This window comes from Solea solea, chromosome 10, assembly GCF_958295425.1.
Source record: "Solea solea chromosome 10, fSolSol10.1, whole genome shotgun sequence".
In the NCBI taxonomy this organism is placed as follows: Eukaryota; Metazoa; Chordata; class Actinopteri; order Pleuronectiformes; family Soleidae; genus Solea; species Solea solea.
The window spans coordinates 20,747,013-20,773,030 of record NC_081143.1 but is presented as its reverse complement, the minus strand read 5'-3'; the positions used below and the strand labels follow the sequence as shown (position 1 = coordinate 20,773,030).

The 26,018-nt window shown below is 43.0% G+C and overlaps 3 protein-coding genes across 5 annotated transcripts in view; 1 reads left to right on the top strand and 2 right to left on the bottom strand.

Moving 5' to 3' along the window:
• Positions 1-2,462: 2,462 nt before the first annotated feature.
• LOC131467204 (uncharacterized) lies at positions 2,463-6,044 on the bottom strand. The gene is made up of 3 exons (XM_058640975.1): positions 5,341-6,044; positions 5,175-5,208; positions 2,463-3,906 (listed from the first exon to the last, which is right to left on the bottom strand). Exons 1-3 carry the CDS (start codon positions 5,578-5,580, stop codon positions 3,521-3,523), a joined length of 660 nt encoding a protein of 219 aa, XP_058496958.1. The 5' UTR covers positions 5,581-6,044; the 3' UTR covers positions 2,463-3,520.
• Positions 6,045-10,252: 4,208 nt separating this feature from the next.
• On the top strand, positions 10,253-16,604 carry LOC131466511 (phospholipid phosphatase 3-like). Its single transcript, XM_058639790.1, has 6 exons — positions 10,253-10,757; positions 12,703-12,860; positions 12,958-13,244; positions 14,187-14,244; positions 15,775-15,951; positions 16,051-16,604. The coding sequence occupies exons 1-6, from the start codon at positions 10,529-10,531 to the stop codon at positions 16,147-16,149; spliced, it is 1,008 nt and encodes a 335-aa protein (XP_058495773.1). The 5' UTR covers positions 10,253-10,528; the 3' UTR covers positions 16,150-16,604.
• Positions 16,605-17,741: 1,137 nt separating this feature from the next.
• The window catches only part of LOC131466510 (adhesion G protein-coupled receptor L1-like), a 28,866-nt gene continuing 20,589 nt past the window's right edge, over positions 17,742-26,018 (bottom strand). For 2 of the 3 annotated variants that reach the window (XM_058639786.1, XM_058639789.1), the window contains 13 exons: positions 25,815-25,937; positions 25,444-25,661; positions 25,158-25,331; positions 23,742-23,954; positions 23,405-23,625; positions 23,236-23,302; positions 23,027-23,115; positions 22,257-22,425; positions 21,766-21,915; positions 21,595-21,691; positions 21,391-21,501; positions 21,043-21,069; positions 17,742-20,758 (listed from right to left, as the gene is read on the bottom strand). In XM_058639786.1, coding sequence (XP_058495769.1) covers positions 18,771-20,758; positions 21,043-21,069; positions 21,391-21,501; positions 21,595-21,691; positions 21,766-21,915; positions 22,257-22,425; positions 23,027-23,115; positions 23,236-23,302; positions 23,405-23,625; positions 23,742-23,954; positions 25,158-25,331; positions 25,444-25,661; positions 25,815-25,937 — 3,647 coding nt within the window. In that variant the 3' untranslated portion in view covers positions 17,742-18,770. The remainder of the gene's footprint in view (positions 20,759-21,042; positions 21,070-21,390; positions 21,502-21,594; positions 21,692-21,765; positions 21,916-22,256; positions 22,426-23,026; positions 23,116-23,235; positions 23,303-23,404; positions 23,626-23,741; positions 23,955-25,157; positions 25,332-25,443; positions 25,662-25,814; positions 25,938-26,018) is intronic. The other variant, XM_058639787.1, reaches the window with a different exon arrangement.

Sequence of the window (26,018 nt, the reverse complement as noted above, 5' to 3'; positions counted from 1 at the left end):
CTTTAGGACCTTTTCTGGCATAAACACTGACCTTGTCAGGACCAGTAGTCCTCATTGAGACCAAAACCTGGTCCCAATCAATAGTGTTGGATAGTTTTTATTTAGTTTTTAAAATGAGTTTGTTTTAATTTATTCTTAATTTTGTAAATGCTTACTTTAAGTTTATTTATTAGGTATTTCCCAGGTGCAAGATTCAAAAAGGTCAAAATAAGTAATCACTTACTCACTCACTCACTCATCTTCTATCGCTTTATCCTCCCACATGAGGGTCACGAAAGGCGGGGTCACACCCTGCACAGGTCGCCCGTTCATCACAGGGTCACATGTAGAGACAAACGACCATTCCATAATAAGTATTGTGTCATAAAAACCGCACAAAAGATGCCCTTTTTAAAATTGTATTCGGACAGATGAACAACCATCCGTGTATCAAATATAACAGTCTGAAAGAAAGTAGACTGCAGTGCAAAATGTGTGTCAGGTCAAAATCAAATAGCCAACAGACTAAAGACACACATGAACATAACAACATAAATAATAATAATAACAATAATGATAAATGCTAATAATAATAATAATGATTGCTTGTGAGCCAGGAGTCTCAGAAGCTCAATCTGAAGAAAAAAAAAATAATCAAAAAAACAATAAACCCAATAAAAGACTAGAGGTTTGATTCACTTACACGAACCAACAACAAATACAACCTTTCAAAATTGCCAGCAGAGAAAAAAATAAATACACTCCCTATAAACCCTAAAGGCTTATGCATGAAAGGTATGAAATAAAAGTCTTAAAAGACGCTACAATTAGTTTAGTTTCAGTCAGTTTCCTGAACACACAATTCAGTTTCGATTAGTTATCGTTTCTTTATTTTCATTTCAGTTCACGAAGATTTTCTTTCAATTTTAGTTTCCGTTATTTGTTCGTTTTCGAAAAAAGGCAGAACCTGATTTCGTTTGAAGAACTGGTTAAAGTTTAGAATTGTGGTTAAAATGAAGGCAAAGGTTAGGCATTAACCGGTTATTGGTTAAGGTTAGAGTGAAGTCAATACAGGGACCTTAAAAGGATAGCTGCGTGAACCTGTGTGTGTGTGTGAGATAGTAGTAGGCTGTGATTGAAAAAACATCTTTGTGACGACAACTTAAAGAGCTTTTTTGAGGGTTAAGCCTTGATTTTAGATTTGGCTTTAGGTGGATTAGATTAAGAGTTTGGGTTAGAGAGAGGGGGAGGATGTGGTTGAGTAAGGATGCACTCAGGAGAGGATGAAGAGTGCTGAAGTTCTGAGGTTGGTATCGGTGACTCAGCTCTTTTCTCAGTTCACAGGGGAAAGTTGCACCGACGCTGCAGCAGCAGCAGCAGCAGCAGCAGCAGCAGTGTCTAATGGAAAAACCCAGTCATGTCCAACAAGTCAAGACAGTCAAGTACAAATTCCAAAAAGCAAAATACGTGATAAAATTGCAGGAAACTGCATGGACAGGTAGACAGACAGCTAACTGTGTATCAGCCCTGAGAACGTTTTCAGTAAATGGAAAGATGCCGCTGTCAGATTTGGGTCATTTCCTGCCCTGAGAGGCAGATAAACATCTGTGCATCTGAGTGAAACAAACACACAAACAAGACCTTTTTTTTTTTTTGTTCTGCAGCTCAAGCATGAAAGCAACAGAGTACATGTTCATTTCCTGCAGCATTCACTGTGTTTGCTGTGTTTATATAGGTGTTTATGTTCAGCTTAAAGGTATAGTATAATATAATTGATATTTGCATATCAAATGCTTTGAATATGGAATATTTTTTCACCTCTCAGACACATGCACAAGGACACAAGTGCATGCCATGTGTAGCAATGTTTGAACAAAGGCGGCAATAAATATGAACACTAGTTAGAACATGTTTTTAATACTGAGCTTTAGTTACAGCTTTTGCAGTTAGAGCCTTTATTTCTTTATTTTAGGGGTTTACCATGTTAACACATATCTATATATGTATATATGTGTATACATATACACATATATGTATATATGTGTATATGTATCTATGTATGTATGTGTATACATATACACATATATGTATATATGTATATATGTGTATATGTACACACATATATACATATATGTATATATGTATACACACATATATGTATATATGTGTATACATATACACATATATACATATATATGTATATGTATATATGTGTATATGTATACACATATATACATATATGTGTATATGTGTGTATATATGTATATATATATATGTGTGTGTGCGTGTGTGTGTGTGTGAAACAATGAAGCTGTAGGAACAAAGGCGTTCGCCAAATCTCCTCAAGGCTGAAGATTATACTAGAATAGATTGGATTTAATTCGATTTGGTAGCAAAAAAAAAGCTTATGTTTATGTTTGAACTTTATTGTTGAATTAGTTTTTATTATAATTTTGCATATAAATACTTGCACTTATTGGTCTTTATGTAGTTTTAAGGACATTCACTGACACATTTGTGTCTTTGGAAATAAATAACTAACCCCAAAACCAACTATTGTCATCAAAAATTTAGGTTGTGGCAAATGACACTGAATCATTTTTGGAGTCAATTAATTTAATGTGTGTTTGTCATTTTCCGGTGTTCGTGTTTAGTTCTCAACCACATACATGGTAAATAAACAGGAAGTGATGTACATGCAGTTCCCGGTACAGGCTGCGTAACAGCAGGGAACTTTCCTTTACCTATAAACTTACAACATATTCCATTTCATATATTGCCACGAACACTTTCACAGCTACCAACCACTCTCTCCACTTCCCGAAAATGAACTCGGTGCCCAGCGCATCCATAAATATGTCCATGTTTAATATGGATCATGGTAAAAAAAAAAAAAATACATTCAACAGTGTGTAGTTTGTCCATAGGACATATAAACAGTTTCTCAACAGATACACATGTAAAAGCAGTTTGTTTGTTCATTTTGTGTAGCTCATCGTTTGCCAGAAGAGATGAAAAGCCGTGCCTACAGCAGATCTTAATGAGGTCCCTGAGGAACTTGGAAGCTGGAGTTTTGTAACAGAAATGATCTCACGTCGTGTCTGTGAGCTTCCAAGTCTTTCAAATAAATAAAACAAGAGCTGTGATGTCTCTTGACCTGATGCAGGCTGCTTAAAAAACAACATATTGCACTTCAGCACTAATGTAGTGGCATCTCCATGAAAATACATTTGTATCGAAAACAAATGGCAACAGTATTAGAATATAAATAAAGGCACATAAATATTACTGAATAAATATATCACATGCAGTGCAACAAATATTCATATTTACATAGAATGAGTGTCTAGTCCTTTCTGTATCTTCTCCTTAAATTGTATGTGAGAGGAAGAAATTGTCTTACACCTTTAAGTTTGTGTGTGCCCCGTTTTCACCCACATGCGCTTGAAGAAACATTTTTGGTTTTTTTCTGCACAGGTATGAAGCACAGGTCAGGACACATCTGCACCTCGGTGACAACAGTCGCACTACAATGTCCATATTAGTCCACAAGGAACATCCCAAATCCTGAGCCCGTTGACTCCAGTCTCCAGTACCTCATTGCCTCTCCATGCACTGTCATCTGCATGACCAGTTTCTTTCCATTCATCTGGCTCACTGCCCAGCACTTCTTGCTCACAGGTGCTGAATTTGTTGTAGCTGGAAGCCTCAAATTACAGGTGAGTTTATCGCCCACACTGACGCTTAAGAGGCCCGGGCTGCAATTGAAGGTGCAGGTTACATTGAGTTCCATGTACATGAAGTAGGTCCCTTCTTGGTGTGGCTTCAGCGACTGCTGCGCCGGGTCGAACAAGAAGTTGGTTCCGACGGACACAGCAGCACCATAGTGGACTGGATGCCAGTGCATGGTGGAGTTCTTGAGTTCAACTGCAGGAGGAGACAAACACAGACAAGTTTTAGATGCAGCTTCTACATATGGCTCATTAACTGGCTGTCAGCAGTTTGAAAGGTTTGTCTGTTTGTACTTCTTTCAAACGTAAAAACAATGCTGCTTGAAGCTGCAGGGATTGTGAAATTCTCACTGTGTAATATGCCTTTTGTGCAATGTATATGCAGATTATATGCACCTTTTTTTTCTCCATGTAAATTGGGTACAAGTGGTGTTGTTTTGTTTCTACGTTGTTGAGTTGACTGTAAATGGAGGCACTGAAGTGTGCAGCAATGAATTATCTAGTCTCATCAGTTAAACTGCTCTCCTGTGTTGTCTTGTTTGGACACAGATGAGATCTTTAACCTGCAGAGAGTGTTTAGACTGATGTTCATAAAGGTTCTTAAAACCAAGAAACTAGACGACTGTAGGGCCCTGAATAAATACAATCTGACCCAAACATTAACAAGAAAACTTCATATGACTTTAGTACGGAAGCACATTGCATTCATTCTGAATTTTTTATTTATTTATTTTTTTCATGGTTGGTTTTTCTGAATATTTTTTTTTCATGGTTGGTTTTCCATGTATTTTTTTCTGATTTACTGAAAATGTTTTAGTTTAGAGAGCATTTGAAACAGTAAACGCATTCACTACTTTATTGAGAGTTCGATTTATAACAACATGGACGGCTTCTTTAGTTTAATCAAGCTTTACTTTGATCTGGGCTTAAGACACTGGGAGATAGTCCTGTCCTTAGGTCACATAGATGGTATTACCATTAGTTTGTCGACTTTACGCAGGCACCCGAGGACTTTACGGTTGTTCAGAAGGAAAGACCACTCAGATCTGTTAGACATAGCAATGTTTCTCCAAGATCAGTTGGACAGATATGGCATGCTCCATGGATACAAGATGATGCATTTGAAATGCATTCAGGCTGGCTACGTGGTGACTCAAGAGAAGATCAGGAGACTGCTGAAAATATGGGAGTCACTTGCAGGTTGGAGGTTCCCAGAAAAAAAATGACTCCGAAAAACAGGAAAAAAAAAAAAAACATTAGACAGAAAAACAGGAAAAAAAAAATTCCAAAAAAAAAACCCCGGAGTTTTTTAAATTTTTTTTTTTTTTTTTTTCGAATGAATGCAATGCGCTTCCGTACTTTGGTTACTAGTTTTATTGTTACATAACGTTGTTCATATTAATTCAGTGAAAGGAGGATGAGTTAAAGTGTGTTTGTATTTATAGCAAACTTAAGTAGATTTACCTGATTTGGCTTCCAGGAAGGCAAATTTCTGCATCTATTGAAATAAACAAAAACAAAAAATTAAAAGATTAGATCATTAAAGTGTGCACAAGACATGGGTCGAACCAGAAAAAGACAAAAGAAAAGAGAATACATTTGTGCAAAACCACTGTAGTGATTTGTTTACCTTGTACTCTGGGTAAGGTGCGGGTCCTGTCAACCTTTCAGCTGTGGGAGGTAAGACTTCAAAAGGCTTGAGTTTAGAGCGCACGTCCAGCGCAAACATCACTCCACCGGCAGCCAAGCCCGCCACCGCCACAAAGAGAAAAACGATGGACACAACGAGAAAAACGTGCAGGCAGCTTCCGCGTCGACTGTCTGTCTTCTGGAGAGACTCAACGTCCATCTCACGGTTCTGGTCTCTCATCCACGGGCAGTAAAGTGACTGAGGTTCGGGCAAAAGTCTCCCAAGTTTCAGCGACCAAAAAAGACTCGAGTATCGGATACAAAGTTGTGCAGTTCCTGTCGCTCGATGGTTTAGGTCCACAGGTTAGTCCTCGGGGTGTCACACATACAGCTCTGGGTGTTGAGGCTACTGTCGGGCCAGTGCGCATCATATTGACTTTTTATAGCCAGAGTCGTCCGCCTGCGTTGCGCTTTCTCTGCGCGAGGTTTCGCCGAGGGAGGAAAAACGCGGAAGTCATGGGTTTCCCTCTCGCCTCCTCACACCGCACCTGCTTAGGAGGAGGCGTGAAGAAGACAGAGAGAAAAAAGACGCGCTGACTTTCCGCAGCTTTCTCTGCTGTTGCGCAAGTGTGGACCGGTGGCAATGAGTGCTGTGGAAAACGAAAGGGAAAGAAGACTGCGACTTGGACACCGTTTCCGATACTGAGGAACACACTGAAACTCGGGGCACACGAGTGGCACAGACGAGATGAAACGAGCAGCGAAAGAACAACATACCAAGACTAAGAGGAAAAGAAGTGGGCTTGTAACCAGAACCAGAAGAGGTCAAGGGCTGTGGTGGCAAACCCCACTGCTCCTGTGCACAGGATTCCATATGATCTTATATATTTTTTAATTTATGTAGATTCATTTGGCATCATAGATCTGTTTATATTGTTAATTGTAAATCATTCCATATCAAAATAAACTCTGATTCTGAAACTATGTGAAATGTGTTCATTATTATTATTATTATTAGCTATGTTAGAATATTTTTCTCAAAAACTTGGATTTTTTTTGGTGGTCGACTGGACGTGTTGCCTCATTTTTTTAATGCAAAGCACATTTGTTTCCTTATTTTGGGATGAACTGTAAAACATATGCTGTACATACGTTGGCCTTGACTTCAGCAGCACCACAGCAAGTCTTCAGTTGTATGAGACCACAGACTGTGTGGCTTTGCCTGGGATTTCTTCCATCTCCCCTTTTGATCATTTCTGTTTACCTGAACTGGGTCTTAGGACAGAGAGATTTGTATGTTTGGGTCCGGCCTGCAGGACTTGTTAAAATTTCATACTGTGATTAGAATCCAAACACAATGTGAAATACTATATTTTTCACTTACAGATACTTGTGACTAAACGTTTGTGCCTTTATAGATCCACTGCGATCTGTAGGTTGTAATGCACACGTGTAAATGGTAAATTTAGGCATAATATTGTTGAAATTGCACTTATTTTCCTCAAGAAATTTCATGTTTTGTAAAAAAGACATTTTAGTGAATGAGTACTTGTTGTTCATAGGTTAATATGCTGTTATGTTACTGGTCCGGCCCACTTGAGATCAAATTGTGCTGTGTCCCTGCTCTAAATTGACCATAGTTGTGAGAGTGAATGGTTGTTGTGTGTTTTCTCCACATAAATTGGGTACAAACAGTGTTGTTTTGTTGTTGCGTTGTTGAGTCGGTTGTAAATGGAGGCACTGAAGTGTGCTGCAATAATTTGTCTAGTATCATCAGTTAATCTGCTCTCTTGTGTTGACTTGTTTGGGCACAGATGAGATCTTTAACCCGCAGTGGGTGTTTAGACTGATGTTTATAAATGTTCTTAAAACCAAGAAACTAGACGACTGTAGGGCCCTGAATAAATACAATCTGACCCAAAACATGAACAAGAAAACTTTATATGACTTTTGTTACTTATTGTTTGTCATTTTCTGGGGAAGCCAGAACTCAGCTGCCTTGATGGAGCTTTGGACTCTTGTTTTTGTTTGTTTGTATTAACAGCAAACTAAAGTCGATTTTTCTCCAGGTTCTCCAGGTTCCTCCCACAGTCCAAAAACATGCAATATGAGGATTGGGTAAATTGGACACTCTAAATTGACCGTAGGTGTGAGACTGGATGGATGAATGGTTGTCGATGGACTGGCGACCTGTCCGGGGTGTGACCTGAGTGTGACCTGAGATTGGCACAGCAACCCCTGTGACCCTCAGGTGGAGGAAACAGCAGGTGCAGAGATGTAAAATTTGACAAACATGGAGAATTTTCCACAAAGTCTTATGACATGTATTCACAGTGATGCTTCACTCATTTAAATATCACAAGGAATGGCAACTGCGAAATGTTGGGAAAATGCGGGGAGTGTTTGTGTGTGTGGGTGGGTGACAGACAGATGGGGAAGTCAGCATGAAACAGAGAAAATGAGACTGTCTATCGTAACGAGTCTGACAGTTTGAAGAAGGTCATGTGTTCCTGTAGGACTGAGGGGAAACAGAGCACAAATGTGTTTGTTCCCGTGTGAAACTAACCACACAAAACAAGCTATACATTTTCAAACACACATACATTTGATGTCAGGACATGCTTTCACTTCATAGTGATTACTTATCAGTGCCAGGGCATGTGTGAGGTGTGTGTGTGTGTGATCTTTTTTGTTGTTTCACTCTTATCTTAATCCCCTTAATTGGACTGAAGAGCATAAAGTAAATCATGAAATTCTAAGACGTGTTTTAAGGCAAGTCCACTTTGCTTGTCAGTAATTTCTATAATGTTTAATTCAACTGTTTTGTCACATTTGTCAGTAAAAGAAGAGTAAAAGAGTCCGTTCGGTGCTGTGCTCTCATCATGTTATCATTTTATCAACAACACTTGATAACACAACTGAAAATGATATGATTTTTTTTTGCACTTTAATGACAATTTATTACGCCCACAAAAGTTTACGGATGCGCACGCACACACGGATTTTCTGTGGTCAGGATTAAGCTCTGGCCTTTTTATGACAAAACAAACATCATGTGCTGGACTTTCTTACAGGGAAGTGGCTGACTCTATTTTCACTTCACATGATGAAACATCCACCCGCGCACACACACACACATTAAATGGGAACAAAAAAATTCTAACCAGCAGAACAGACAAAGGAAAGCCTCCCCTTTGGTGGTGTGTTTACTGCCCCCTACAGCAAGAGAACTTGTGTATTGCAACATCTCTGCTGCACACGCAGTTTTGCTCTGAAAAAAAAACAAAACAAGTGCAGTCACAGACTACTCCATTCTCTGTTTTTTTTAGAGCTAGATTACGAAACGTTTCCTTTTCACTCATTACAAACGTCAAACTACCTTCGGGACATTGTGTCATCCTTTACCCAGACTCTCAACTTCACTCTCAAAGAAAAGAAGTGAAAAGAGAGGGAAGAATTTGTAAATGTTACCAAAATTTTCCAAAAAGTTTATACTTCGATCACAAGAACCTATTTACTGTAATGCTCTGTATCCTTTGCTCTGTAGGCAACAATATTCTCCCATCACATTGGTCTTGTACCCTCAAATAATCATGATATAATATGAGTGTAATTACGAAATGAATAGCTGCCTAACAGCTAACACTCGATGTCTATACATCCTTATGTGTTTCCCAAAAATGTCTGGGGCTCCTAAATCATCCAAGGGTAGATCAGCTATACACTATTGGGAAGAACTACTTTGTGTTGCCAGATTATGAGAAACCATTTGAATGGCACAAGTGTGAATCTAAGGTTTGACACTGGTATAATAAATGATGGGGTTACTCATTATTGAGATGAAATGTTTGTTAAAGAAATGAAAATGAACGATAAAGAGCATTCCTGATTCTGTCTTCGCTGAAACCTGATGTCTTGTAAAAGGGAGGGACAGACACGAGGGTATCAGACATTGTCAACAGATCAAAACTCTGGCACGGCACGGCACGGTTTTGGTTGGTTTTCCACTACAAAATAGTACCTACTCAATGTGGGTGGAGTCATCACTGCACAGCTGCACGAAACCGCCTTCGTTTTGACTTGTAAAGCAGTTGTTTTCAGTGTAACTGAATCATTAGAATCAGTTAATAAAAACATGCGTTCAGTACTCCGTCTGACACAGTCACTGGACTGAAATACAGCATTACAGGGTTTGTGATGCCGCTCGCCGCTCGCTATCACTGAACTCCATGCAGAAAGGCCCTTTGTCCGATCGGTCTCGAACAATCGGGTCCTCTCGAGAGTGCCCCTGGTGGGGAAGTGTTCAATATAAATTAGACCTGCTATCTATGTAGTTAGCAGGTACAGAAATGACTCAGAAAAACCAACCATGTAAAAAAATTACTCAGAAAAACAGACCAAAAGAAAAATACTCAGAAAAACAGACCAAAAAATTAATTACTCCGAAAAACAGACCAAAGAACTAATTACTCCGAAAAACAGACCAAAGAACTAATTACTCCGAAAAACAGACCAAAAAATAAATTACTTAGAAAAACAGACCAAAAAATAAATTACTCAGAAAAACAGACCAAAAAATAAATTACTCTTTTTTCAAGTGAATGCAATGCGCTTCCGTAAGCAGACACTTATGTGATTGGGCAAACAGTAAAAAGCTGACGGTGTCGGGGATAAAGTCATACCTTATAGTTGTGTTTGACGTGTGGTGGAAAATTTTGTGTTTCTTTGTGTCAATTACTTTTTGTTGAGAAGAAAGTGAATCATGGAAATGTGGCCCAGAAGCATTTACAGTAGGTGATGCTGGTTAGTCAAATTGTAGTCATCACACTCACACACTCACACACACACACACACACAGACAGAGTTTAGCAACATGCTTGCGCTCACTCTCTCTCTCTCTCTCTCGCTCTCTCTCTCTCCATCCTGAGGCATCCCTTCAAGGTGACTGCGTCCCGCGACGAGTCGGGACGAGCCTCGCAGACTCTGTGATGAAAGCCAAAATGTATGACGACAACAAAAAAGAGCAGAACTTTGACAGCACGTGTGCAGCGGGACACAGATTAAATCGTGTGGCAGCCGGCGCATATGTTCAGTCTCCCTGCAGCTCAGCGGTTCAAGGACGCTCCCACAGTGTCTGATGACAACAAGTTTTTTTTTGTTGTTTTTTTTTTTGCTCCGAGCTAGTGGTCATGTTCATGTCGGATGGGTTTGGGCCGCAGAGCGGCGGTGTGTCCGCCTCCAACGCGGAGCTGCATCTTAAAGTAGCGGACAACCACAAGAGCAGCCTGCCCGCAGCAGCAGCAGCAGCAGGGATGAGGATGGAGAACAGCAGTGGGAAGAAACTCTTAGACATTTCTGGACCTGCTTTATCTAAACGAAAACTTCTGGTCGGCTTGGACCTCCTGTGCCTCTTCCTTGGTAATTAACTTCACTCCTCAACAGAATAACAAAGCTTCACCATGTTTGTGAAACCTTTACAGGCTGCAAATAGAGTCAATGTGGAGCATGTTTGCACTGGAATGCTTTAGATTACTAAGTGTTGTTTTTGGTTCCTGTCGAAATGAATGATCTGCCAACTGCACAAGGAAATGAGCTTTTTCCACTCTAGGCGAGTTCCTCTGTGGAGATGAGGCTAAACTTCACCAATGTAGTTCTTTCCAGCTCTGTTCCACTTTGTTTCCATCTCTTTTTATGTTGGTCAACAAAGACAGTCAGAGGCTGCATTCCAACACGATGCTTAGACATGTGGGCCTGCAGCACATTTACTACAGGTTGGGAAAGAAAGAAAGAAAGAAAGAAAGAAAGAAAGAGACTTTCTCAATCAACATGTATCTTTGGCCATGCATGGGTTTCCACTAATGCGCGCTCCCGATACCGTGCCAGCTGGTTTGTGCATTGCCTGGGGAATTCTACAGTTTCCATGACAACCTGTCGTTCTCAGGGAGTTGAGCCATAGGGAATTGTGTTTGGTATAAATAAAATAAACGCACGATCCATGAGTACTGACTGCCTGTATGTGTGTACGCACACATGTCATGACTGCAACTGCTGATCCCTCCTCCCCTGTTTTCCTATGTGTAACAGGACGGTGGTTATGTAATGTTGGCTAATTGGAAAAAGCTGGATGGGGAGCGAGTCTGTGTTAACAAATTGGACATGAGCAGGAGGGAGGGAGTGTCGGCTGCAAGATGTCTCTATATCTGTCGTGTCTCTTCCACCTATCTCTCTACAGACACACATTTGTGTACAACACTCGTAGACGTCATGCATTCTTTATGAACTTACCATAATCTCTAGCATCACAGCTACATGTCTGATCCAAACCCTGAACCTAAACCGAACTCCCCTGACCCTACAACCAAGTCTCCACGTCTAACCAGCCTTGTTAAGGTGTGACAGGACGTGAGGACGAGCCAAACTGTCCCCACTTTCACAAAATGTCCTTGAAGCCTGAACGAAGCACTTTACCCTAAGCAGTTACAGCCTGAACTTAGAACCTTAGAACTTGGGTTCTGCCTCATTAGGACCAGGTTTTGGTCCCTATGAGAACAACCAGTTCTGACAAGGTCAGTGTTTGTGCCAGAAAAGGTGGTTCGGGGTAACAAATACACACACAGAGACAAACAGAGGCAGTGTGAGGCTGGTTCTGGCTCTGGACTGCTGCTGCAGTTACTCTTTGTTTCGTAGGAAATAGTTGAACTGAAGTCACAAACAGCTAATTCCTCTCTCTCCACTCAACAACAACAACACACACACACACACACACACACACATGCACAGTTTATGCTTTATCTCTATTTTCATTCTCAGGACATGGGAGTTTTCTCCAGTTGCTTGGGCATCTTTGGTCCCAGTTGAGCAGCACTGTGGTGACCCTCACATTCCTCTCAGCTGTCAAACTTGTTAGCTTCTCAAGAGAAAAGTTCTGGTTCCCACCCTGGTTTTGCTGTAAAACTACATACCCCTACTTGTCCAGCCTTCTCCCCTTTCCTCGGAACCCGTACGGCAGTTTTTATTAAAGCCTCAGATTTGTGCCACCCACTCGTTTCTTCTTGATACGAGACAATCTGCTGCATGACGAGTCAAAGGCTTCACAGTTGCAATGACGCTGGCTGTCGAACCCTCAGTAACCCTTTGGTGCAAATTGAAATGTGTTAATTTACTCTCCTTTGGTGTGATTTATTTCTTACTTTGGCTCGTCTCTGTGAAGCTCTACTCCAGGCAACACATCCTCTGATGTCCCTCACCCATCGCACCACAAACAGGGATATCCGTGCGTCTTCTAGGGATTCTTGTAATATCAAATCCTATTGTCTGTTCCTCTGATATTTCACTCTTCCCTCCACGTGCTCCCTCTCTGCAGCCTCCATTCCTTTCTTTGCATGTGAGCTGAAGGCAGTGAGTCCTTACAGAAGAGGCTTCATGTGTGGGGACCCCAGCATCACCTATCCTTATCTGCCACAAGAGGCCATACCAGATGAGTTACTCATCGCTGGCGGCATCATCATCACCGGCGTCACAGTGAGTACATATTAGTTCACAGATCACACCGCGTCACAGCGCGCTGAGAACGAGGACGACTGTACAATAGCTGTTCCATGTACGTGCTCACCTCCAGATCGCCCTTGGGGAGTGTTACAGGGTGCGTTTCCAAGGCGTCAGCTCCAAGGCCTTTGTCACAAACTTGTACGTGTCCCGTCTGTACAAGGAGCTGGGTTGCTTCCTGTTTGGCTGCTGCGTCGGCCAATCACTGACCAATATGGCCAAACTGAGCGTGGGGCGGCTGCGGCCGCACTTCCTGTCCGTGTGCGGCGTCACCTATGCGTCACTCAACTGCACGCCGGGAAGCTACGTGGCAACAGTGAGCTGCCGGCAGTCTGATCACCCGTCAGAGGAAGAGGCAAGGTACTGTATGTCAGCAGTGGATTTTTCCCTTTAGATATCATTGATTTTGAATATTTACCTGTTGCGGGGTTTTTCTAATAACTCCTCTAAACATGGGGGAAAACAACGATAGCGTCAGTCGTGACACTTGCTCCTGTTAGCGCAACTGTTAGCAAAGATGGCGGACAAAAAATAAAAGAATGAAGATGTTTCTCGACTCAGAGAAAACTGAGGTTGGGAAGCACAATTTTTGTTTCTTTAAGGCCCTTTTAATGTCCCAATTTCAAAATATTTACATGTGGAAAAAATACACAAACATATACAAGATATATACAAGAAAGTAAAGAACAGTTCTCCAATAACTCATAACAAAAATCCATAGCAGAGTACCAATATTAGTCCGATGCAGTCATCTCTTAAATCGCTAAAGCTTTTGACAACACATTTGCACTGATTCAAAACCGTCCATTTCAAAAACACAATGTTCCAACTGTAAAATAAATATTCTGCTCCTCTAAAGAAGCCCACATCTTTACAGTCTGTAATTACTGGAGCATTCATATGTATTGTATTGTTTGGTTGTTTTTTTTTTTCCTCGATCCAGTGATTTTGACCAGCATTGGACCAATAGTGTGATAAACTGATAAAGTTTATTAATCCCCTTAGGGAAAGTATTCCTCTGCATTTGACCCATCCTAGAATTAGGAGCAGTGGGCTGCCACACTGAGTAGCGCCCGGGGAGCATTGGGAGTTGGGTACCTTGCTCAGGGGTACCCCAGCCCTTTTTTTGGCCGGGTGGGGATTGGACCGGCGACATTCCGGTTACAAGTCAAGTTCCCTTTCCACTTGGCCACGGGCTGCCCATATGTGTGTTTGTGTGTGTAATTTATGTTTTTATGAAAATGTGAAAAAAATGTAATTGCTCTTTTGTGTGTTTCTCAACACTTGCTCATTTTTTTGCAGGAAGTCCTTCTTCTCAGGCCACGCTTCCTTCGCCATGTACACAATGCTCTATTTAGCAGTGAGTATTTCTATCAGTCTATTCCTCTTTCTGTCACACATATTCCCTCTCTCTCTCACACACACACATACTGGCAAACCCAATTTACTGTCTCTCTTCCAATAACTATTTCTCTATGAAAAGAGAGAGAATGAAACAGGGACCCATCTCAGCCCAGTTAGCTGCAAAAAAGACTGAGCATGAAAGAGGAGAGGGAGAGCGAAATGGGGAGAGAAAGAGAACGAGAGAAAGAGAGAGAGAGAGAGAAGGACTGAATGGAGGAATGGGATAAACAGAGACAGCTTTGTTCTGCTGTGGGAGGAGTGTGACCTCGCCTCACCGCCTCACTGCTCTCCTCTATTGTGTGAATGTGTTAGTGTGTAAGAGCCTGCATTTATATGTGTTTATCAAAGCCTGTGTTTGTACATGCAAGTGCCTGCATATTACAGTGTGTGTGTGTGTGTGTGTGTGTGTGTCTGCAGTGGTCTCCCCAACTGTCATGACTTCCTCATGTCACGATAGTGCTCGACGATCATTTTGGAAGGAGAATGACTTATGTGTTAGTCATTAAGCAACGAGCAAGAGATCTGCCATAAACAGGAGAGACGATCACCACCGTCACCAACACACACACACACATATATATATATATACATGATTTGGTGCTAGATCATGTTTGTGTGAAGGACAGAGAATATGATTGGCATAATTGTCTCATCCATCAAACCATTTTACAGTCAATATTCCAATATTTACTACTATATTAATTGTAAATATATAACTGAGCGGGGAAAGAAAGTTGAAAGAGGTGACTCAGCAGCAGAATGTAGGCACAATATGACTCAGTAGTTATGTATACACTCACTGGCCACTTTATTAGGTACAAATGACCACCTAACAGAGTGGCAGGAGTGGCACCCGGTGTGTGTCCAGAGATCTCCTTCGTGCTTTGGTTGTAACGAGTGATTATATGAGTTGACTGTCGACTATCAGTCATCTCAAACCAGTCCTGGCCATCCTCCTCCTCCTCTTTTTTTGGACCAGTCTCTGTAAACCATAGAGATATATTTTTGTGTGAAAATCCCAGCAGATCAGCAGTTTCTGAAATACTCCAACAACCAAGAGTTACTTAAATTGCCTTTCTTCCCCATTATGTTGCTTGGTTTGAACTCAAGTTGCAACCTGTATGTGATGTCACCAATAAGAATCGGATCTCCACTCCCATCATGAAGTTTCGAGATCCATTCGCATACTGGTGTCCAGTACAAAATCGACAGATTTGAGACTATGAACTCTTCTTTCTCATTTCCAACCAGAGCCGCTCCCTTGTAAATTCTTACCACCTGGTTAGCATCAACTGGTAAGACAGAAGACTACATCCACTTTTTATACAGCAGGTCACCTTAACCATGCCAACATGTCAAAAAGGGCCAGTATATGGAGTGTTCATCAAATTAGCAAGGAGATGATATTGATAAGATGCACTTGATCAAATCGAGTTGTTAAGACTGCATTCTGTTCCGTGCATTAAATATCATTTGTTTGTTGCAGTTTTATCTGCAGGCACGGTGGACTTGGCGAGGGGCTCGCCTGCTGAGACCTGCACTGCAGTTCTTCCTGGTTGTGCTTGCATTCTACACAGGTTTGACTCGGATCTCAGATTACCGGCACCACCCGTCCGATGTGCTAACGGGCTACATACAGGGAGCCCTCACCGCTTACTGGGTGGTCAGTATACCCCGTCTGCTTGTATTTTTCTTGTTCATGTCCACGCCTCAGACGTGTTCATCTTAAGTTGGCCGTGTCTCTGTGTCCGTGTCTTCACAGGCCTTCCACATCTCATCCATGTTTAAAAGCTGCAGTCCAGATCTGTCTCCCACTGAGACCCTTAACGCCGCCTTGTCACCCCACCATTCTGTCTGCTAAACATCACTCACACAGACATCTGTGGCACCAACACCCACCTGTGGCCCGCAGTCTGGTGCAGACAGACGAGAGATTGGAAGGATGTGAGGCCATTTCCTGTGAAGTCAAACCACATACCTCAGCGCTCAGAGTGAAGGAAAGAGATGGTGAGCGTTTTGCCTGTGGCTCAAAAGAAAAGGACATACTACTGCGTATATGAACAGTGAGAAAGGAGGGAGGGAGGATGCTGAAAACTGTACCCACACTGCAGCTGGAGAGACTTAAAAGCAGCCTGAGCACTTGACCGCTTTGTCCTTGTGACGGACCTCGACATGTGATACTTACCTGTGAGACGAGACTGAAAAAAAACACCACTACTACCACTATACCTGTAAATGTATACAGTTGTTTGTACGAGCACTTTTTGATGTGCACATTAATATTATTAATTGAGTCTTTGGTATATAGAATGTAAAGTATTTCATACAAACATACATAACTGTTATATTTTCTACATAAACAGAGTGGATATAATGGTACTGTTGAAAGAATTATAAAAGTGGAACTAGCTTTATTAACTTGTGCCATTTAGTCCTGGGTACTCTCCAAGGTTTGAGGCCTCGGAGAGTATTTTGTTAGCAGTTACTGATGTGAAAGTGTCTCTTGAATATGACAAGTGTTGGAGGAGTACATTCTCTATGCTACTGCTTCTCAGTTGGATTCATAATGAATATGAACAGATTTACTAAATAGTCCAGACACGCACTGACCATTAAAGGAAAAAATTATTTCTTTCAAATCTCAGTTCATGCTGTGACTTTTTTTCTTAAATATTAACATTACACACTTTATTAAAAAAAATATAATATCTCTGCCGTCACTGTACAACCTGAAGTTCAAGTAACTATGGAAACGGTCCACAAACTTCACATAGCTGCCATTTGGTGGGATCAGGCAGTGTCTAAAGTCACAGGTAGTGAAACAAAAACAACTTAAAAAACAATGTGACACATTTCACATTACACACATTTCATGTCATTTGACCGGTTTATTAAACTAGAAGTGTTGATTAGTGCAGCTTTAAGTGCACGACATAAATACAAAAAAAACATTCTTCTGATTTTTTTTATTATAATTATAATAATATAATATTTGACATAAACATGAGTCCACACACCACTGCAGTTCATCTTGTAATAATTCAGTATGTGCTCGAGCCTAACTTTGCTATCATTTCTGTTTACTCTGCCGACTCTCCAGGATAAAGCTCCTAGAAAGATTAAAACACGCCCCTTTTCTTTCACCATCAGTGGTGATAGAAATCCTTCACTGAACAACAAGTAGTAATACAACAAAGGAAAATAAGCATCCAAAGCAAAAGTGTTGACTAGACCAATCCCATGAGACTGTACATACAGTATGTGAGAGACTTTTTTGATGGAACCTTCTTCAGTGCATCATCATCATCATCATCATCATCATCATCATCATCAATAGTTTTCTTTTCACACTGCTGCTTAATCCTCTTTATTCCATATATTGTCTTCCTATTCTTTCCCCCCGGGAACCCTCCAGCTCTCTGTACAGCCACACAAAACAGAAAGACAAAAGCGTGTATTTCACATGTTTACTTGAACTTCAATAGCAATACAAGACAATCAGAACACTTCAGAGGTCAGTATGTACAAGGATCTCGGGGTTGCAGAAAAGTTTTGAGGTTTTATATGATCTCTGGCTCTGGGGTCAAGAGTTCTGTTGCTATGACAAACTCCATGGCAAACGAGTCCCATCACCAACAGTTACTGGCAGGTGGAGGTTGGAGGAAGGAGGGGGCGGAGCTTTTGGCTTTTTATGTGAAATGGGATTGGTCAAGAGTTCAAAATCAGTAGCAGGGGGTGTGTGTGTGTAAGAAGAAGCCCCCCAGTCAATGTTGATAAAATGCTTCACTGTGATACATTAATTATACAAGAATGATGTATATATATACACACTCTCTATTTCTCTCTCTCTCTCACACACACATACACACACACACACGCACGCGCACACACACACACACACACACACACACACACGCTCACACACGCATGCTCATCAAGCTAGACACTCGCACGTATGCTGACACTCGCACGTTAGCACTTTTCCTCCTACAGTATGTAGCCATGTAAAGCCACTATAAAGTCATGCACATGTTCTTTGAAAGGATTTTTTGGCAACACACAAGTGTTTCTTTGACACACCGTTTGCTTGCTACAGGGAGGGGAAACACCCGGCCAATGATTCGCTAGAAACTTAGACTATGGGCCAATAAGGATATAAGCACTGATGAGATGGGAAGACACAGCAGGGTTTCAGGAAGGAGAGAAAAGGGGAGAGGAAGAGGAGCAGGGAGAGTTAGAAATGGATCACAGTCATAGAAAAGTAACAAAACATGGAAAGGGGGAAGTCTCGTGGTGATCAGGAGATAGAAGCAGGGAGGAGCCATCACTGTCACTCTCGTGGTTGTTACCTTCTTCATTCCTTCTCATTATCCTCGTAATCAACGTTTCATTCAGTGTGACGATCATCATTGTTTGCTGTTATTATTATCAACATCTTTCGTCTCCTCCTTGTTTTCTATGACCCGATCACCACCGCCCTAGTCACAGGCTCGTCACCCGCTGCATCTGTCCATCCTCTCCCTCGGAGGTGGGCTCTGTGGTGTACACGGCTTCTCCGTTGGAGGCCAGCGGCGGCGGCTGGTAGAAGGTCTGGAGGTGATTGGGCCGCGGTCCGAGCGGGGGCCGCCCCAGGCTGTAGGGCAGTTCCAGGGCAGGGCGCTGAGGTGGGCCGGTGGGGCTGACCTCCTCTGGACCTTCAGGGCTGCTGTCGGGGTACGAGAGGGTTGGCGGGGAGGTGCGGGTGTAAAAGCGAGGAGGAGAGCTGCTTCGGCTGTACACTTGTGGGGAGTGCCGGGAGTAAAGGTTGTTGGGGGGTGAGTTGGTGTCTCGTGGAGCGAAGATATTTGTCGGTGGAGAGCTTCGGGGGAAGATGCTAATTGGTGGCGAGCTTCGGTCCCCCGGGTAGAGCGGGGAGGGGTTAGACTCTCTGGCGTAGATTGGTGAGGAGTCAGGATCAAGGTCGAGATCAGGCGTCAAAGGCAAAGCAAAGCTGTCTGAATCCTCTCGTTCGCCATGATACCGAAGGGATCCTCTATCTATCCCTCTTTTCCTCCCATCGAGACCTCCATCTTTGCTCTCAAACAGGAAAGATTCCTCCCTGTCTATATCCACCCCTCCTCTCCATACATCCAGCACTCTATCTTTCTGTTTCTCATTCTCTCGTTCAACCCCTGCTCTCCATCCATCTCTGTCTGTTAAAAACAAGGTTTCTTCCTTCTCTCGGTCCATCCCGCTTCTCCATCCCTCAATCGCAAAATCATTCTTCTGGGTAATGAAAGTCTCCTGTTCGGCCTCTGCTCCTCCTCGCCACACCTCCATTCGTCCATCTCTTTTCTCAAGCAGATGAGGTTCCTCCCTCCCTCTTTCTATGCCACCCCTCCAATTGTCCATCTCCCTATCTCTCTTCTGAGAAGTAAAAGGCTCGTCCCGCCCTCTCTCAACCCCTCCCCTCCAGTCGTCCATCATGCCGTCCCTTTTTACATGAAAAGTCTCTTCCTTCTCTCTGTCCTGAACGCCTCTCCATGTCTCTATACTTGCCTCCCTCTGTTTCAACAACAGCGGCTCTTCCAGAGCCTTGTACAAGGGCTCGGACTCCTGGGGTGGAGGGGGAGGAGGAGGGGGAAGTGGCCTGTCTCGGTATCGATCCCAGTCTCTCTCCCTTTCTCTCTCTCTGTCCATCCCTCCACTTGTCTCCACTGTGCTGCGGTGACGGGACAAAGTGCCAGGTGTGCGGCTGAGGGTGGAGTAGGGCCGGGCCTGAACATCTGGGGGACGCGTTTGCTGCCTGTCCTGGAGACCGCGGCGACCCAGAGTGCCTTGCAGCTGCAATTTGTCCCCGTCCTTAAGCAGCTCGCGGGACTCCGACTCTCCGCAAGGGCGTGCCTGTGACCAGCCATCTTGTAAGCGTGGCGCTGTGGCATGATCCTGTCCGCGTGCGGTGGAGTGCGTCTCAGCCTCTTGTGTGTGTTGCCTCGCGTGTGCCCAGCCCTCTTGTGCGTTGTGACATGTGCTCGGCTGCATGGTGGCAGCCCAGCCCTCTTGGGGCGGCTGCGTGTGTCGAGTGAGCGTGGCGGCGTGAGTGACAGCTGCCCTGTCGTGGTGATGAGGCCTCGCCAGGCTTCCGTAGCGCTCGGGAGGAACAGGCATTGGCACCGAGGGCCTAAGGTTGCTTTGCACCAGCTCAGAGATGATCATCTTCTCGAGGGCCGCCGCGTCAGACAAGTTTCGGCGCATTCCGGTGCTACTGCCCAGATCTGAAGCTCCATGGGGGGTGAGGAGGCCTGGAGAGATGTCATCCCCTCCTATCCCGACGCCTCCTTCCCTCAGAAGGTCAGTGCTGCCAACAACTCCAGCTCGGGACCCAGGCGTTGTCCCAAGACCATGCAGAGTGAAGGTGTTGGGGGTGTAGCCTCCATTGAGACACACACTGTCCAACCCACAGGACTCCTGGCTCTGTGACACACTTCCCTCTGTTGGGAGAAATGGGAGGATACCAGTTACAAAAGGACGAGGACGCTATTAAAGATATACATGAGGGGATGTACATGAGGTAATGTATGAGTGTTCCTGTGCCGACTTAGGGTGTAGTTTTACCAAAATGATTGAGGGAATATTATTTCATGAAATGTTCAGTTTGTAGTGACATGAACGAGATGTTTATTATATCTTCATGGTCTATGAGTAGTTACATCGCACTTATATGAACTGAAGTGGCGCTCAATGATTCAAGAGAGCACAAGAAAGAGGCTCATACTCGGCTTGTTTCTGAAGGTTCCTACTGCTCCACGTCAGAGACAGAGAGACAGAGAGGGAGAATTTCAAAGACACGTAAATGACAAAAACAATTCAAACTCAAAAACTGAAATCACAACAACGAGACAAAAATAAGTGACCTTTGGCTTCCAAACACTCAAATTGTACAGAAACAGGAATGAGACAAAATAGTACTGTGCAAAAGTCTTAGACTACTTTGGAGAATTATAATAGTCAAGAGTTTTGAAAAAACAAATATAAAGTCCGAGTTAGGACACCAAAGAGCAAAGAATAGAAAGGATGCACACACACACACACACACACAGAGCTACAGAATATGAAGAAGCACCTGTGGAGGTGAAGGGTTGATTGTAACCCTGGGCCAGCATCGTGTCATAAGGAGAGGCTCCAGCATGAGTCTGCAACACTGGATTAGTAAGGAAATGATTTCCCAGAGCGGCTGAAAATAGAGAAGAGGAGAGGGAGAAAATGAAATCCACATCCCTCACCCACAAAGCTGAGGTCAAAAAGACGAAAGAAAAATGAGTGCCACCTCGGTTAAGAGTGGGAGTATTGTTCACGTCTGCGGCGATAAAAGACGATTCGGTCTGCCTGCGAACTGTGTCGTTCCACATCCTCCTGATGCGACTCTGGACCACAGAGAGCAAACAAGGTCAGAACTGATTCAGAGAGAGAAGACACGGAGAGGCCCAGTGTCTTGTACCTGTCTGTTAGCAGTGGCTCTCCGACTCTGGCTGCTGGTGTAGCGGCTGTTGGACCGCAGGGCAGAACCCTTTACCGAGTCCGGAGAGCTGGAGGAGGAAGTTGCACAGCACTGCGAGAAACGGAGGCATCGGCCGTAGTCCTTCTGACCCTGCATGTAATGTACAAACATGATATTATTGGTTAACATGTTGATGCAGTTCATAATGACAAGGTCAAATGTTAAAACCCTTAATCATCTTTGCCTCTATTAGGCAATCCTGGCTTTATTACCTCTAAACTTTCATTCCTAAAAGTGGTCAGAATTATGATTTACACTAACATGTCTTATTTTTAAGGTCCCCACTGAATTGTGAAAAAATGCATTTAACTTTGCTGTTCCATCATCATATTATTTCGACTATTTTACGAATACTGTGACATCCTTTGAATATGTATGTAAATTTGTATGTGTCACTTTGTCTTGGTTATTAAAAATAATGAGCGCCAGACCTTCCTGGCGAGGCTGCAGTGTAGTATGGTGATGAGCAGGCCCTGTGCTGTGTTGAGGGAGGAGAAGAGATACGCCAGGAGGAGAGATGGAGCAGCCAGGAACATCAGGCCTGACGACCAGGTGACACTCTGCAGGAACAGCAGTGTCAGGGAGCCCACTGCCCAAGCCCTGGAGAGGACACAGATAAGTGACAGTTCATTTTCCATTCTGACAAACTGAGAAATCGAAATTAACTGTTGATTCACAAAGCATCATGTAGTATACATGGAGAAGAAATCTTCCCGAGTGCCGCCCTCAATTTGTGTGCAAAATACAAAGTCGGTGAAAAGAGAAGACATGAGCAATACCCACACTTTCTTTCCCTTTTATCTTTTGTAAAAGGGAAATAAACTTTAATTGTTCTTTATTTTTCATTTATACAGCAAATCTAAGGTTTGACAGTTTTCTTACTCCAAATGATGCAGAGATAGAGTTTAATGGTGTTATACGTTTTTATTGGCGAGACTGCTGCTGTGCATTTCATACTGGTACATCATTCATACCAGAATCTAGTCTATTTTTACATATAGTTTGTTTTTCTCTTTCATCTGGTTTGATTCAGTGTTATTCCACCGTGCAGCACAAACCAAGAGATGTTAACATATAAGTTTGGTTTTCTTAATCCAGGATTTTTAATGTTTATAAATCCTACACTGTCATGTTATGCTAATAAACGGTACCAACGCTTCTCAAAACACGATGAACTTTGCACTCTTATCGACATACTAACCTAAGGTTGTCATGGCGACTGGAGTCTGGCTTCAAAGCAGCGGTGCTGTGCATCTTGTGTAAGGTCATCACCAAGACAATAAGATTCAACTGAGGCAAAGAAAAAGGAGACAATATCAAACACAGGCAAATATCCATCCCTAAATAATGGATCAATATGCCATTATGATTAAATACCAAGGCTACATGAAGTTTAGCATGAATTTTCACCATTATAATGACAGCAACAGGTCCGAGGAAACTCCAGATGAAGTAGTTGTCTGTTCGTAGCCAACATCTACACACAAAGAAGCACACAAATATACAGATGTAAGGACTGTCCACACACACACACACACACACACACACAAGCTCGCACATATAAGTCAAGTCAACTTACGCCGTCTTCGAGCCGTAGCCTCTGAAATCTATGGCTGCAGACACAGCCACCACCAGGCCGGGAATAGAGTAGCCACACAGGTAGAAATACTTCCTCCTGGAGTTACGACCTTCAAACACCTCCCGCTGTAGCAGATACAGCTCCACCCCCTCCAGACACAACCAGCAAAACACTGAGAGTAGCGAGAAGTGCAGCAAACCAGCAAAAATAGAGCACACAACCTGAAAATGTGAAGTCAGGAAGAGAAGAAAAAAAATAAATTATACACCTTTCGCCTTTTTTTTTAATAAATACTTTTCACTACTAAGCGGCATGTCAGTCCACGATGTGCACTCACTGTGTATTGTGTCTTGTTGGCCCCGGCAAGGAAGAGCAGCTCAGTGATGAGCAGGTTGGCCCACAAGTTGCAGTGGATGGTGCTGTGGTCCGTGTGCCAGGCTGCCCCCTGGCAGCACAGGGTTGTGAGGCAGGTGGCTAAACACACCAGAGCTACAGAGATGCCGACCCAAGAAATCACATAGACCAAGAGCTCTTCTACACCAGCCCCAAACTGGAACACAGAGAAAGAATCTTTTCTTAAATATGATTGCAGGGAGAGCATGTATGAATGTTGGGGACATGTGTTGACGCAGGTTTGAGAGCATTATGTGGAGGTGTTAGGCTGCTGAACAACTTGCCAACAGATCTTCCTCCTTCCCTGTCTGACATGCAAATACACACTGACATGATTTCTGTTTGCGAGAACAACATTCATGTTTTCACGAGTCTGACTGTACAGATGTGTTTATGTGTGCGTGTCAGTGTGTGCATGCGTCTGTGTCAAAATCCTATACATCACATGCCTCACTATGCACAGACAAATGTTAGCTGAGTCACAACAACAGTTGGAGAATTATGTCTTTGAAATGACTCGGCACCAATGTGTTGTTCACAGCTTCACAGTCCATAAATGATAATGGTCTAAAATGACCGTATCAGACTAATATCGGTATCGGTAGATACTCCAGTTTGTGATATCGTATCGGACACAAAAAAAGTAGTATCGTCCCATCCCTGCGTCTGTGTCTGTGGGTTTGCGTGAGTGACAGGTAGAGACAGAGAAAACAAGAAAAAAAAAAGCTCTACTCACGCTGCTGTAACATAAAATACAATTTCAAACATTTGTAAAAAAGAGAACGGATTCATGTGCACACCAGCGTTATTAAACTAAACCAACATTTGGAGTATTTTGGAGAGTGCAGCGAAGGCAAAGTCGAACTGTCCCACAATACATGCGTGCATAGGTGGACTTTGATATCTAAAAATGGATGTGAAATGTTAATGCAGCTGTTTTCAAGTCTCATATGTTGTAGGGCCATGGTTCTCAGACTGTGGTACGTGTACCACCAGTGGTGCATGAGCTTCCTCTGGTGGTACTTGGAGGTAAATCGTAAATAAATACTATTTTACAAGTGTGTACAAAATGAAAATGAATGACGAGAATGAGTTACCTTGCTCCATCTTAATCTAATTTCACTCTATGTGAAGTATATGTGAGGAAGAGGAGGATGATGAGAGAGCAAATTACCTTTTTTGGAATAAATCTGCCTCCTGTGAAAAGTCTGAAGCTGTCGTTGCTCGGCCTACTCACACCACTGTATTTTAACGTTGTCAATAATGGTGTTACTTTGAGGGCTCAACATTCTCTCAGGTGCTACTTGGTGTTAAACCTTTGAGAACCACTGTCTGTGGCTGTGGCGTGCATTTAACTTACAGCAGGTTGCTGATATGTCATGAGGACAGCGTAGCTGGACAGGTGGTTGCAGGCACAGGTAGTGTGTGTGTTGTTGGTGTGTAACAGGCGGCAGCCCTGTGTTGACCACCTGCCGCTCCCAGAGACCCCCGAAGCATTCCAGAAGGAGCAGTTGGGGCCAAAGTGGTTCTCCAGCTAGACGGACAAACAGACCAATACACCCGATGACCACATGTCAGTGCACAGTTGTCAGGAATGAGCTTTTTTCTGGGCATTAATTATGAGGTAAACGGATTTCCAAACTGACCTGCAGGTGCCGGAGAGTAAAGATGACTGGCTCGGAGAGGTACACTCTGTTGGATCCTCTGTGCACAGAGGCAGAGATCACATGGGAGTTGACCACCAGGCTCTTACGTCTGACCTCTGAGCCCTGGCCAAGCCCCAGCCCAAGTCGTAGAGTTGAATTCTGGGTTGTCAAGAAGGAGCCCAAGTTCTTATAGAGAGAAAGGACCAGCTTTACCTGGCCTACAGAGGAAAAGGGTAGAGGGGGAGGAAAACATGATGACATTTATATCCTGTTCCATAACTTTAATACATGGAGATAAACTAGTGTCTCTTTCCACATCCCATCTACAATACTGAGATTTACAAAATGTCATTTAGTCTTATGCCACACACCATTGTTGCTGTACTGTTGCAGAGCCACTGCAGATATCTGCAAGATGCTGTCGCTGTCATAGGAGTGTGGGAACGTCAGGTCCTGTATGTCCGCCTCCGTGTTTAGCACATAGACCTCCAGATCTAGGAACAGACATGCACACATGTGTGGATGAGGAGGTGGTTTCCACAACGTGTAAAAGAAAAACAGAAAAACAGAAAAAC